At 32.6% G+C, this 14920-nt stretch overlaps 1 protein-coding gene across 1 annotated transcript in view; it reads right to left on the reverse strand.

The window, feature by feature from the left end:
• LOC123699929 (hemicentin-1-like) overlaps positions 1–14920 on the reverse strand; it is a 95707-nt gene that overhangs the window by 16260 nt on the left and 64527 nt on the right. The window contains exons 7-11 of the mRNA XM_045646978.1: positions 14633–14774; positions 11704–11834; positions 3905–4058; positions 3389–3536; positions 2292–2431 (exon numbers count right to left, since the gene is read on the reverse strand). Coding sequence (XP_045502934.1) covers positions 2292–2431; positions 3389–3536; positions 3905–4058; positions 11704–11834; positions 14633–14774 — 715 coding nt within the window. The remainder of the gene's footprint in view (positions 1–2291; positions 2432–3388; positions 3537–3904; positions 4059–11703; positions 11835–14632; positions 14775–14920) is intronic.

The raw sequence follows: 14920 nt of genomic DNA on the forward strand, positions 1-14920 counted from the left end.
GAACTTAGCTGCGCGGCAGTTGAACTTAGCTGCGCGGCAGTTGAACTTAGCTGCGCGGCAGTTGAACGAATGTGGAGATGTCTTAATTTCATAGTATAAGCGTGGCCACCGCGCGAGCGATGAGACAACGTTGCGAGCGCAAATAAATATATGAAATATATATATTTTTCTTCTTGATTATAAACCTTCTATCAAAACAAGGATCATCAATGGAAATTTTGAAATAAGTGTGCCACTCTGATCTAAGCAGAGCTCGCTTATCATGTAAAGGGATATGTTTCTGCCGCGCTTCAGCTGTCGCGCTGCTCACATTGTTATAACAATTATTTCTTTAAATTTTACACACATAATATTTTGTTTTATTCTTTGTAACTTACTGCTTATGTCAAAAGCTTTAAAATTTGAATATGCCACTTATTTTATTCATATTTAATCGGAACATTAAGTCACATCGTTTATTCGCAAAAACAGTATGTGGGTGTTACATTAAAGCACACACGATAAAATAAGCATAAATTGTTTATTGAATATTTCATATTTTCATTCGAAAGCTTAAACAAAATGGTTTATCATAAATAACGCGCCATAAAACATTCAGATATCGCTTATATACAATTCTGTTTACTGCAACAGCGTAAAATTAACTAAATAGAAGCGAAACTTGGAATTTGTGAGTGAAAACTATCTCGCAATTTGGACCATCTAGAAACTTTTATAATAAGTAGCATCTCCGCTATCCAACTCTTTTGGAAAGCATTTGAATTGTAATTTTTGAACAATTTACCGCAGTCGAGAAGTTGGCTGAGAATTGGAGGGAATTCAGTAAGAAACTTTACCTCAGTTGATGTATGCCAGAACTATTATTGGAAAATGATAGTAATTTATACAGAAACTTCGATGAGAATCTATTGGGATGATAATGTTTTCCAATGTTATAGACATGTTTTTGAATTGTAGCGGTTTCGCTGCATTTCTGCTGCGTACAAGCTTTTGTACTGCTAAGTTAACCTATTAAATTATGTGAATGACACCATTCACATAATTTAATAGGTTGACTACTTTTTAATAGTTATCTGTGAAATAGGTACGAAGTTTGTGGGAAAAATAATTTTAACAAGATCAGCGTGGGAGTGATCATATTCAAATTTGTCTCATCACAGAGTATTAACAGACATAATTCGATTAATAAATTGAAAAATAATAAAAAAATTGTATTGATTTTTTTGCTATTACAAAGCTCCGGGTCAATTTATAATTTTCCGTCTAAACTCTATCAAAGTGAAGCCGAGTATCTGGTCAATCATAAAACCATCTCTGCATATACCAAACAAGCTTTCATTATAAAATTTCATTTTGCATTCAACCGTAAAAACAAGGTAAAAACTATCCAACATGCATCTCTTTGAATATCTTTTTATTCGACCAAAACCAATAGAATATTCCCTTACAATTTCTGTGAATATTTATTTTATGTGAAAAATGTAGTGTAGCGGTCAGACAAATGGTCGCCGGCAATGAGGCAGGACACAGCTAGCGGAAACTATTTGTACTTTATTTTTCGGTTCTCGTTGGAATTATTTTTTGTTGGAGAATATATATTTTTGAATTCTAACCATTAGATATTGTAACAATTTCATTTAGAAACTGTAAATAGACCTCCTTATTGTATTGCTATGAATACAAAATGTATGCGAAATAATTTGTATGGGAGCGTTTAATGTAACATTTTTGGATTATTTCTCGTTTTATTTTTAATAATTTATTCTGGCCATTTTACTCATTAGGTTAAGTACTTTCGATATCAGTTTAAAGTTTTTTGATATCTGCAATAGTTACGGAATAATCGCTTGTGCACACTTAACGACAACACCCTGTACCTATATTAGTGACACGGAAAAGTATAATACAATGAACTACTTAAATCTCGATATGTGAAAGAAGGAAAAACAAAGGATACACACTTTCGCATAGTGTTACTAAGTAAAATATTAATTATTAAATCACATTATATTACTAAAGATTTTACGAAAATTTAAGTAAAAATAATATTATCCTAATTATATTATAAATGCGAAAGTTTGTGAGGATGTATATTATATGTGTGTGTTAAGTGTTTGTTACTCTTTCACGCAAATAAAAACCGATTACAATGAAATTAAGCACACATTAGAGGGTAACTTGGATTAACACAAAGGATAGGTTTTATACCGGACAAAATGTGGGTTTTTCTTTGAAAACGCGAGCGAAGCCGCGGGCGGAAAGCTAGTAAGTAATAAATAAAGAATACTCACTAGCAGCCACAACACTAAACCAGCAGTGTTCACTCTGCAAGCCCGCCGCGTTGGTTGCTAGGCAACCGATAGACCCGAAGTCGGTCGCAGATCGCGGCGTGTAGCGGAGTGTCGATGTGTGACCCGATTGCTGGGAGAGGCTTTGGGAATATAGTTTAAATAAATAATTATTTTATGCAAAAAAATAAAGCGTCTTGAAATCGTCAGAACTAGAAAAAATTTAAATGGGAACGCAAGGCACCAGTTTTCAAATAAGAAAGAATCAACAAAATCGTTTCACTCAGTCAAACGTTCTAACTGAATAAATTTTTTTTCAATTCCAAAGACTTGGGAATTTCTTCCTTTTTTTTAAATCGATTGAAACACGATTGAAATCATGAAATTACTGTATTTTCACCGATACAAACTCAATATCAAATACTACCTACCAAAACGTGTTAATATACCTGTTTTTACCTAGAATAATAAATATTTTCCATGACGTAAGTAATTAATATGTACCATTCATTCAATTATACAATTAAAGTCTTATATCTGACTCGATGCTGATAAATTCTACGAATTTTTATCCAATAACCGGATTTTATCAAAAATTTATGACCAAAAGTATTAAATTTGGTCGAATACATTCCCATTTCCTGTTAAATATACTTAAAAAAATGTAATCAGATTAATTTGTGACTATTACCGTTACTCAGTAATAGGGAACTTTACAATTTTCAATTATCAAAATAACTAATGAAACATTTTTATAATACCTTACTGAATTTATTTCAGGAAGATTAAAGTAGCAATTTACATCAAATAATCAGCCAACAAAACAATCCAACGATCAACCAATCAAAAAATTTCACCATCAACAATCAACCATTCACCAATCAATCAAACTTTATTACTCGTAACTTCAGTATACCTACCAGCAAAGTTTGCTTGGAATGTTCGCTGTTTAGCGATAAGGCCGCGCTTCTGTACGTTTTTGAATTCACTGTGTGTTTTCTTATCGTTTCCTTGTTTTGGAGCAAATAAAGTATTTTCATTCATTCATTTGGCCAACTATTCACCAATCACTTCACCATATAACAATGAACATCACTTACCCAGGTTCTATCTCTCTCCCCCCTGTACCATTGAGTGTCCACACAAAGCGAGCTGGCGCCGGGCTGCCGTCCACCTCACAACTTAGTTCCACCACTTCATTGAGAACTGCTTCATATGTGTGGTTTGGTGACTTGCAGGAGGGGGGATCTGGGGGGAAAATATTTGTTACAATATCTTTCAAGTGCCAATGACTCAGGGATACTTAATGTGTTTGCAATGGATGATAGACTTGCCGAATAGGGATATAAACTTATCTGCTCATGATTCTGATTTCAGCTCGCATTTTGATCTAAGTTCTAATTAGTTTCACTTTTAATTCATATGCTGATTCTGTTTCTGCGTTGTCGCGTCGCAGGTGACGTTCCACGCAAATGTAATCCCCATCAGCACTATGTTGTACATTATAATGCAATTTCTGTTCCAACTATTACTGGGTATAACCCTGATATTTTTCCTCACTAACATAATAACTAAATATCATTGACTCTATACTAAACTCGACCTCTAGCACTCACACGCAACCTGCAAGCTGACAGTATTACTGGCACTCCCTTCTTCGTTACTTGCAGCACACGTGTAGTCCCCGGCTGCACTGCGCTGTACATTGTGAAGAACTAGTCTTTGTTCCCCAACTATAAGTCCGCTTGCGTTGTGAGATAGTTCTGTACCCTGGAGGAAAAGAAGTACATATAATATGTAGATATAATACTAAAAGTGCAGAGAAGAATTGGGATTTATATGTTTGTTCTTTGACAATCTATTATCTACCTATCTGTATTAATTCTTAGAACAAAACAGTTTGGATTGTTGGTTACTAATTTATTTTTTAATGTTTAAATAATAAGTAATCTCTGGAATAACTAAACCGATTGAAACAAATAAAAGAAAATAAAGAGTGTGGCTAGTGGTATAGCGCAAAATTCTTCTTGTAGAAAATATTATGAGTTAGCGTATGAACGTTGTAATAATTTAAAAAGTTATATATTTAAGCGAGAGATAGGATGGAAATTATGAAAATATTCTGCTGGAAAAGAAAGATTTAAAACAATAATATTTTCAACAACTGACCAACTTTTAACGTGATTTTTTTTAAACAATAATTATTCTTCAACGCACAATATACGTATATTCAAAAGTGTCGAAAATCAAATATTAATTAATATAGTTTAAAATCATGAAATTATCGTAGTGTCACCGATCCTTGACAAATGTTCAAAGTTTTAATTAAATTTGTCCTTTTCAAGTGGGTCAAAATCGAGTCTAAAGGTCGGTTACATACAAACATACACAAGTGAAGGTTATAAAAGTATATTATTATCAAAGAAACCCATAATGTTCTTATTCTAAACAGGGCAAGAAAAATCAAACAAGAAAATATCATCCACATTATAAAACATTAAATTTAGTATTGTTATTTCATTACATTGGTATACTTCTGCTAAAAGGTTCTAGAATAAATAGTAACATACGAACCAACTTTTATGTACATATCGTGTGAAAAGCTTTTAGCCAAACTGTAAATATAAGTACTGTGATAAACTAAATCAATGATAACGACTTTATGTAATATATACTAAGGTAGGTTTATTTTTATAATAACTTTATTATAATATTATTTTTCCGGAGCTAAGTTTATTTTTTTAACAAAATTTTTCGGAAAGTTAGAAAACTGTAATTATATACACACCGGCACAATTAGCGGAACAGAAAAAAAAGTGAGACTATGAGATAATCTATACATATAATAAATCTGTAGAAGGGTCAATTCTGTACATTGAAAATATTGAAAAAATAACTAGCAGGGGGTGTTACTGGATCGATACCAAACCCAAATATGTGATTAAAAAAATTTTTGTCTGTCTGTCTGTCTGTCTGTCTGTCTGTCTGTCTGTCTGTCTGTATGTGAAGACATCACGTGAAAACTACCGGTTCGATTTCGATGAAACTTGGTATAATTATACCTTATTATCCTGGGCGTAAAATAGGATACTTTTTATCCCATATCAAACAATCGGTCAGCAGGTTTCAGCATGGTTTCACAAAAAATAGATCCACCAGCACAAATCTTCTACTTTATCTCGAATGTCTTGTAGAGGCTGTTGAAGCGCATACTTGTGTTGACGTCATATACACAGATTTCTGCAAGGCATTCGATAAAGTTGATCACAATATATTGATCCAAAAGTTACACAACATAGGTATTGGCGGTGGTCTGTTGGGATGGTTTTCGAGTTATCTTTTGGGTCGCTATTCTAGAGTAGTGGTAAACGGTTTTGCCTCTGAGCCCTTTTCAACTAAATCCGGAGTTCCACAAGGGTCCCACTTAGGCCCCATTTTATTTAATATATTCATAAATGACCTCCCACTTAACTTAAAGTACTCAAAAATATTTTTATTTGCAGATGACCTTAAAATTCTGAGAACAATTAAATCAACCACTGATAGTACTCTTCTCCAAAAGGACATAAACTCTTTGGCAGAATGGTGTAACATTAACAAAATGAAACTTAACTCAGAAAAATGCTACCATATACGATTTAGCAGACATAGAAGTAGAGGCATTATTGCACCCAGTTACCAGATTAATAATCATATCTTAGCAACAGTAGATAAAATAAAAGACTTAGGTGTTTATTTCGATGCAAAACTTAATTTTCACGCCCACTTCAACAATATAATTAATAACGGTTTCAAAATGTTGGGCTTTTTACTGAGAACTTGTAAAAATTTTAGGAACCCTCTCACAAAAATTACCCTCTTTAATGCCCTAGTCAGAAGCAAATTAGAATATTGCAGCGTAATATGGAATCCAAAATACAAGATTCATATTAACAATATTGAACGCATTCAAAAAAAATTTTTGTGGCATCTAGCGTATAGTTGCAACGTAGCCAAAAAAATTCGTAGTTACTCAGAACGTCTTGATTATTTTAAAATACGAACACTTTATCAGAGGAGGAAGGTTTTGGATCAGGTCTTTTTACATAAATTGGTGAATGGGTCAATCGATTGTGCGTCATTGGTATCTCAGCTTAACTTTAAAGTTCCAGTCAGATTGCCTAGAAATTCTAATAATATGCCGTTCCATACAAAATTCCACAATAGTAATCTAGGCCATTATTCAGGCATTTCTCGCCTTACCAAAGAATATAATAATATAGTTTCTGGCAATAATAAGACTATTGACATTTTCTCAAATACTGTACATAAATTTAAAAAGGAATTGCTCTCGATTGAACCTTTGCCAAAACCCAGTTGATCAAATGTAGTTTTCTTTTAACATTAATTTGATTATTTTGCCGTCAAAATTGGATTTATGTTTTATGTATTATGTATATGTGTATTTTTTACCTAATCTGCAGTTAGCTGCAGACTGTGTGTCTTAGATTTGGATTTAATGTTGTATTTGTTAGTGGTGGTTGCCTATAATTGTGACAGCACTATGTCTACGATTGTAATTACTTTAATGCTTTTATCTCTGTATCAGTGTATGTCATGTTGGTGATCCTTAATGAAATAAATAAATAAATAAATAAATATCCTGGAAAAATACGTAGAAAAAAAATTAATCTCAATTTTTCAGTTATCCATAGACGTTGTTCTGTAAGTAGGTACCGCGAACACACGTTGCGTATTATTATAGACCTAGCCGTATTTGGGTCCAATAGATATTTATAAGATGTCATTGTCCGAGTTACTCAAAATGGAGAAATAAAACATCCACGCAAAGACCGACATCCGCGCGGACGGAGTCGCGGGTGGAAGCTAGTAACGCATATATTTGACGAAAATGTAATTAGACACAAAATAACAAGTTGATTAACATCTTTTAACAACGACTTTGAGAAGTCTTCGTTATTTTTTATTGAAAAATAAAGAAATTTGAAATAAGTGAAATTTTTAGATGATTATGAACCATCACAAAAAAATAAAAAAAGTAAGCATTAAATGATTTGACAATAAAATTAAAGTAAAAATAATAACGAGTGTTTCCCCCTCTTGCTCTGATTACGGTTTCCATTCGTCTGGGCTTGCTACAGATTATGTTATCGATGATTTCTTGAGGCAACCGCTCTCACTCCTCAAGTAATGCGTTTCCAAGTTCATTCAGATTGTGGGGGGGTGGCATTCTGGATTTAACCATTCTTTTTAGCAAGTCCCAGACATGCTTTATCGGATTCATATCGGGGGACTTTGCTGGCCACTGCATCACCGGTATACCTACGTGGTTCAAATATGCCTGTACCGATTGTGCACTATGAGCACGAGTATTATCTTGCATTAGAATAAAGTCGTCACCAATTAATGGGGCAAATGGTACAACATGTTCTTCTTAAATGTCTCTGATGTATTTATCTGCTGTCATGGTCCCTCCTGTGACTATCACTAACTCCGTGCGAGCTCTCAAACATATCCCTCCCCTAACCATAATCGAGCCGCCACCATAAGCCACTGTGTGTTCAAAATTAGACTATATTTGGTGTTCTATTCTGTGTCTCCATATTCGCTGCCTCCCATCGATCTGTTTTAAAAGAACTCTGCACTCATCAGTAAAGAGAACCTGCTGCCATTCGTTCAAATCCCAGACGATGTTCTCACGTATAGGTTTCTGTTCCGTTAATTGTGCCGGTGTGTGTATAATCCCACCAAAAACATAAATGTAAAAATTGGAGCCGAGTTCAATCGTTGACTTAATTTGCCAAAAAAAGAAATGAGATCTAAATGTGTGCCAAGTTCTGCAGACAGTCCAGAAATTTATTTACAAAGATGTATTAAGTTCTTAGGTTGACTGAAAACTCAATTGTTTTATTTACCCTTAGAGAACAATGTTTATTCCAAAATATAACTTTTTTAATTTGAATAATACAATTATTTTCACAAAGCAAACAACTAATGACCTATTGAACCCCATAATTTGATGAGGCTAGTTTTTAGAACCTCACAAAATATAGACAGTATGTAAAACTAGCCTCATCAAATTATGGGGTTCAATAGGTCATTAGTTGTTTGCTTTGTGAAAATAATTATATTATTCAAATTAAAAAAGTTATATATTGGAATAAACATTGTTCTCTAAGGGTAAATAAAACAATTGGGTTTTCAGTCAACCTAAGAACTAAATACATCTTTGTAAATAAATTTCTGGACTGTCTGCAGAACTTGGTACACATTTAGATCTCATTTCTTTTTTTGGCAAATTAAGTCAACGATTGAACTCGGCTCCAATTTTTACATTTATGTTTTTGGTGGGATATCATTACTTTTTGTACAGAAAATTACTCTGCAAATTTGATTTACTTTACAAATATAATACTTTTTATATACGTTTATTTTTCTTGCGGTTTCTCTGTATGGTTTGTTTAGTATTATTTTCTATATTTTCTTGTATGTTATGATGTCAGCGCACATTGCCCCGTCATTATCTGGAATTTTTTAAACTCGTTTTCTGTTTAAAAGATTACATGATTTTCTAAACATCCAGCGTGAATTTGTACACACACTATTACCAAGATGCAAAGATCGTTGTAGAAGAATCGTCGCCTTACTCCATGACGTTACGGTATTGCCATGACGCGATCTTGAAATTTTACTCTAAACGCGCCTAAAGATGTTTCACTCATATTAATATTACGCAAATTAAATCATTTCGACCTTCGACGAAGCCTTCTTCCATTACACCATTTATGGTAATTATTTTTGCATGCTTGTATTGGCTAAACATGTTTGTGCTTTATTAATATCATTGTATCACCATTGAATACCATGTTTAAAGCAAAATAAAGATTTTATTTATTTATTTATTTATTTACACTGAAATTAAAACTAAACTAAACACTCATAAATAAAGAATAAATAAATGTGAATATGTAAAATTATATATTATTTTTAACTGTATGAGCAATAAAGGCAATATTTTTATTACAATTTTCTTTTATTTTACGTTTAATAACAGTTTTGAATAAAGAAATCATGCAATCGAAGTAATCCGCCCCAGCGATTCTAGCGCGAGTGAGTGTGATGTCAGAGGCGCTTCGAATCTACGGATGTTTCGTCCTAAAATATGTAAACTTCAATAATCTATATCTCAGTCATTTATTGATGGATTTCAAAATTTTTTTCGGCCACTGATTAGTTTTGATCTATTTTTAAGACTAGTAAGGTGAATATACTATTTTCTTTTTTTTTAAACTTTTCCATTTTTCCATACAAACAAAATTTATGTCATTGAAAAAAAAATTAAATACAAGTAAATTCAGTATTTTCTGATTTTTTCCTTTGTACACTCACTATTACCTAGTTGATTACAAAATTTGAACTTTCTAGGTCATCTGGAAGTGGGTTAGGTTTTGTATATGTCTATAAGTCAGTCAGTCTTAAAAATTGCGATTTTTGGATATTAATATCTACGCAACTGTTTTATCTGTATTTATGAAATTTAAGGTTCTTGTTTATCTTGAGGTCCTCTTGATATGTACCAAATTTGGTTTATATAACTTAAATAGTTTTCGAGTTATAAGGGGGTGAAAAGTGGCTCGAAATGGTTCGTGTAAATATACACACGGCTGCTGCTCGCCAGTTCTCTTCGCTTGAACTCGGCTTGACACGCTGCCGCGTGTCTAGATATTATCGTTATGAACTTTTTTATCAGTTGAAAGAAAAATAGGACACGACATTATTATAATATTCGTATCTTCCTATTTTTGTTATTTATAACTTAATCGAAAAAGAAATATATTCGAAAGATATGAGGAATTTTTAATATTAATTTGCTTACGTTCTGAATAATATTTTATTTGTTCTTATATACTTCACGTAAATACGAAAATATACTCTTAACCCACCGTTACTCTATAACTTTGCAATATAAACCGGTAACCACTTACACGTAACATCAATAAGATAATTAAGGGTCGTTTATCACAAAGAGTAGTTGAGTGAAACTAAATCCAAAATATTGTTTTAATTACAACGTAACTGTAGGCAAAACACGTGTTAGATCAAATAATAAAACCCATATATATTTTATTTTTGTCCTTATCTCACATAGGAAAATAAAATTCTCATGTGACAGTAAATTGTCATAGTCATTGGTACTTCTCGGAAACGGCTTGACCGATTTTTATGAAGTTATATCTACACTAATATTATAAAGAGGAAAACTTTGAAAAACAATCAAACAAACAAATTTGTTTGATTGTTTGATTGTAATGAATAGGCTCATAAACTACTGGGTCGATTTTAAAAATTCTTTCACCATTCGAAAGCTACATTATCCACGAGTAACATAGGCTAGGTTTTATCCCGGAAATCCCACGGGAACGAGAACTATGCGGGTTTTTCTTTGAAAAAGCGGGCGAAGCCGCAGGCGGAAAGGTAGTCTATAATATTTAGTACTTCTTAGAATATGTTGTAATGATGACATGATGTTATTCCCTAAGTGACAAGTAAATGGCATGTCTAATACCGGTTCTATTCCATAAGTAACTTACTTGGTTCATATTTTAATGGGAAAGATTGTCAATCTGTCTGTTATGCTTTGACCACTCAATCACAGGACCGATTTTGTTGAAATTTGTAATGAAATAGTATATGCTTGCTATCGACTTATAGAGGATGAAATTTTTAGATAGGTATATTTTTAATTTATTAATAATTATAATATTAGCCCATGCTTTAGTGCAGTAACAAATAACAATACATTACATTACTCATAAATTACGTTACAAGTTATTAGTTACGCCTTCCATTACCAAATTTATAATACTCCAGAGAGCTCGTGCATAAAACTAAATATTATTTACTAAATAGGTATTACATATTGGATTTTCAATATCTCTATTAGCAAATATTGAAAATCATTATGGACCATTGTGAAGATTATTCTTCATTTACACAAAACTTGCATGTTTTAGATGTTTTCCGAAGACGGTTATTTGTTAGTTGACAAGTGACTGAAAAGACTAATTATATTTTGTTCAATGATTTTATGCATTTTCTTTTATCTATACTAATATTATAAAACTGATGAGTTTGATTGTTTCTTTGTTTGAACGCGCTAATCTCAGAAACTACAGGTACGATTTGAAAAATTCTTTAGGTGTCGGATAGCCCATTTATCGAGGAAGGCTATATATCATCTCGCTAAGACCAACAGGAGCGGAGCACTGCGGGTAAAACCGCGGGGCACAGCTAGTCAGTGATAGTTAAAATTTTCTCGTGTATCTAATATTCGCCTTAACAGCAATTTAAATATTCTACTCTTACAAGTTTTGGGTGATTTTGAAATCAATAAATTAAATAAAAATTAACTTACTTGTTTAAACCAAGTAAACTTATCGGGCCGCGGGTTTGCTTGCGCGCTGCATTCGAAGTAAACATCGTCTCCTTCCTTTATGTGTTCCGGACTCAGGTTCGATCCCAGCTTGAGACTCACGATTGGCACATCTGGTATAACATAAAAAATATAACAATATATCGAAGTACTTATTTTTAACATTTAACCACAATCATAAACTACCTTATGTATTGAACAAAAGGTAGTTTACGTTTTAAAATGGGGAAAAAATGGTATCTGTGATTTCATCTCAATTTTATTGTTCAGCCTATTTGATCCAAAAATCTTTTTGAATTAACAAAAACATAATAAACTTAAAAAAATATAGCAGAAAATACACTAAGAAAGTATAAAATCGTAATTATTTATTTATTTATAAACACACACTAACATTACAGTTTCCCAATACGATAGTGGTTTTACATTTAATTGGTTACATCGAAATTAGAAATATTTAGTTATTATAATAGTTCTCGGACCTATAGGATTGTAGTATAAAATGATCGTGTAGTCTGCTCTTTATTTTTATCCTATTTCAACCCAGAGGCTACCGAGGCTAGTTGCTAGTATACACGAACACAATACAATAAGGATAATTTAGCATAGTGCTACAAATGCAGCTGCACGTCAGTAAACTGTCGGAGAGACAGCTGCTGAATGCTGCTGACGTTTGAATGGAAATATACGGGGATGTACGTGTGATTCGTACTAGCTGTGCTGGGCGGTTTCACCTACGGGCATGACATGCTAATCCGAATCAGTTTATAGATTTAATTGTTTAATGCCATGGCAAAGATTGAATTACTTCCAAATCTTTTTATTTTACTGTAATAGTAATAACTTTTTTTATTACAAAATTCAGAAAATAATATTTCTTGAGCGACCCATTTGCAATCCATTTAATTAATGTAAATGTATCTAAATTTAACTCATAACTACATCATACAATACGCAAACATCATTAAAACTAACAATTCACAGAGCAAACACCAAAATAGTTCCCCACAAAGTAAATACCAACCCACCAAAAATACCTACAGTTTATAATCATTATAGGTTGCCCCAAACCTTAATTATCGGCTGGTCGATTAGAGCCAACGTTGATGGACAGTTTCCCCCGACCTCCCCTCTCAATATATTGCAATTATTTACTCCCAATTTTGCTGAGAGCTTTCATCAAATGATATCGGTAATGGTATTAACTATTCAATATAGCGGTTTGCTTGTTCCATTGAGCTTATATTTTATTCTTGTATATAGATATTCTTAGTTACTAGCTGACCCAGGACCCCTGGCGGTATAAAAAAGTATAAGTAGAATATATAGAAAAAGGGAACCTACGATGATCAAAAGATAAATAACATAGTGAAGCGAAAATTATAAGAAGATTTTATAAATAATTTGCAAAAGGTGAAATAGAGCATGAGTAGGTATCTATTGTGGGGTGACTAAGAAAAATAACTAAAGGAAAAGCGCAAATTAATCGCTGACTAACAATATTTATAACATCAAGAAGAGCATAAGTATGTTAATATAACATCCTTAGATAACATCATTGAGTATAACTAATACGACCGGAACAATATTAAAAAAAACTGTCAAATTGATTCAGTCATTGTTTAATTTTTTTTTCATAACTTTCCGCCCCGGCATCGCCCGTGGTACATTTTTACGTTTTCTCTCCATAAGAACCATCCTCGTACTTCAAGAAATGTAATAAAAAAAGAATTAACGAAATTGGTTCAGTTGTTCTCGAGTTATGCGCTTACCAACACATTTTGCGATTCATTTTTATATTATAGATTAACTTCTGATACAGAGACATTAAAAAAAAGGAAGATAGATTACTTCATCTATATTTTTATTACTCTGAATAAATATAATTTCTTATAATCGCACACTCTAGCAACCACGAATATACAGAAAATCATCAAGCTTCCACGTGTAGCAAACTCTTTGATATTTATATGTATATTTGTTGCTAAAATAATATTACATTACAAGTCAATTTCGTTGACAATGCCTTGAAATATAAACTAGTTAAATGCTTATTTTCCCAGGCCTTTATGTAAGGGCAACGACCCTATAGACGGATATTGTGATATGTTGATAGTTTATGTATATTATTTTCTTCTTTCACTTGAGGATTGTTACTAGGTACTTAGTTCGATATTATAATATTATTTTGATTACATAAAGTGGTTATTGTTGATAACTTCTTTAACCGACTTCAAAAAAAAGGAGGAGGTTATCAATTCGGCCGGTATATTTTTTTTTATATGTATGTACACCGATTACTCCGAGGTTTCTGAATCGATTTACGTGATTCTTTTTTTGTTCGATGCGGGATGGTGTCGAATTGTTCCCATAAAAAATTTATACAGATAGGCCCAGTAGTTTTTATTTTATGAGCATTTTTGTCTGTCAAGTTTGAAGTCGGTTGTTTTTAACGCAGTTATCACTTGTTACAATTATTTTTGACAAGTAAAGTTGTTGATAATTTGGCATGAAACCACTCCCACCCTGACATAGATTTTTTAGGGTGGGAGATATTCCTAAAAATACATTATGCAGCAATTACAGTAGTTTTCCCTGTATTATAACTGTGTCGTTTTTCGAAATTGAAATAAAGATATCCATTTTCATTCTCATTCTGATCATTCTTATTTTCATTTTTATTTACTCATTTTTATTTTCATTACTGTTATCGTTTTAGCGTTCTTAATAAATAAATACATATTTCAGGACAATTTTCACACACGGCACGATCTGATATATCATAAAATAATAGAATATTTTAACATTCTCTGTTTCTTTAGAGTGCAGGCTCACGCGCGCATTTTTGTATAGGTATGTGTGTGCGAGTCTCACCATCAATAAATTAACTAACAAACAAAATATAACTCACAATGCACATCCATCTTCCACGTATCTTCGAGCACAGCATCAGAGAGCCGCGGGTTCTCCGCCCGGCAGCTCACTTCGCCGCCATTATCCCGCGCTTCGGGAACGAACTGCAGTATACTGGTTGTGGAATTGCTGTCGGAAAACTGTAGGGAATGTTTGATATTATAGAAAACTATATTTTTTAATCCGTTTTTATCAATAACATATAAAAAGGATAGACAGGACACCAACAATATTGTATTGTTATAATATTAATTGCTGTTAAATGGCAATGACCGTACTTGGCTAG

Source organism: Colias croceus, chromosome 18 (genome assembly GCF_905220415.1).
Source record: "Colias croceus chromosome 18, ilColCroc2.1".
NCBI classification, from domain to species: Eukaryota; Metazoa; Arthropoda; class Insecta; order Lepidoptera; family Pieridae; genus Colias; species Colias croceus.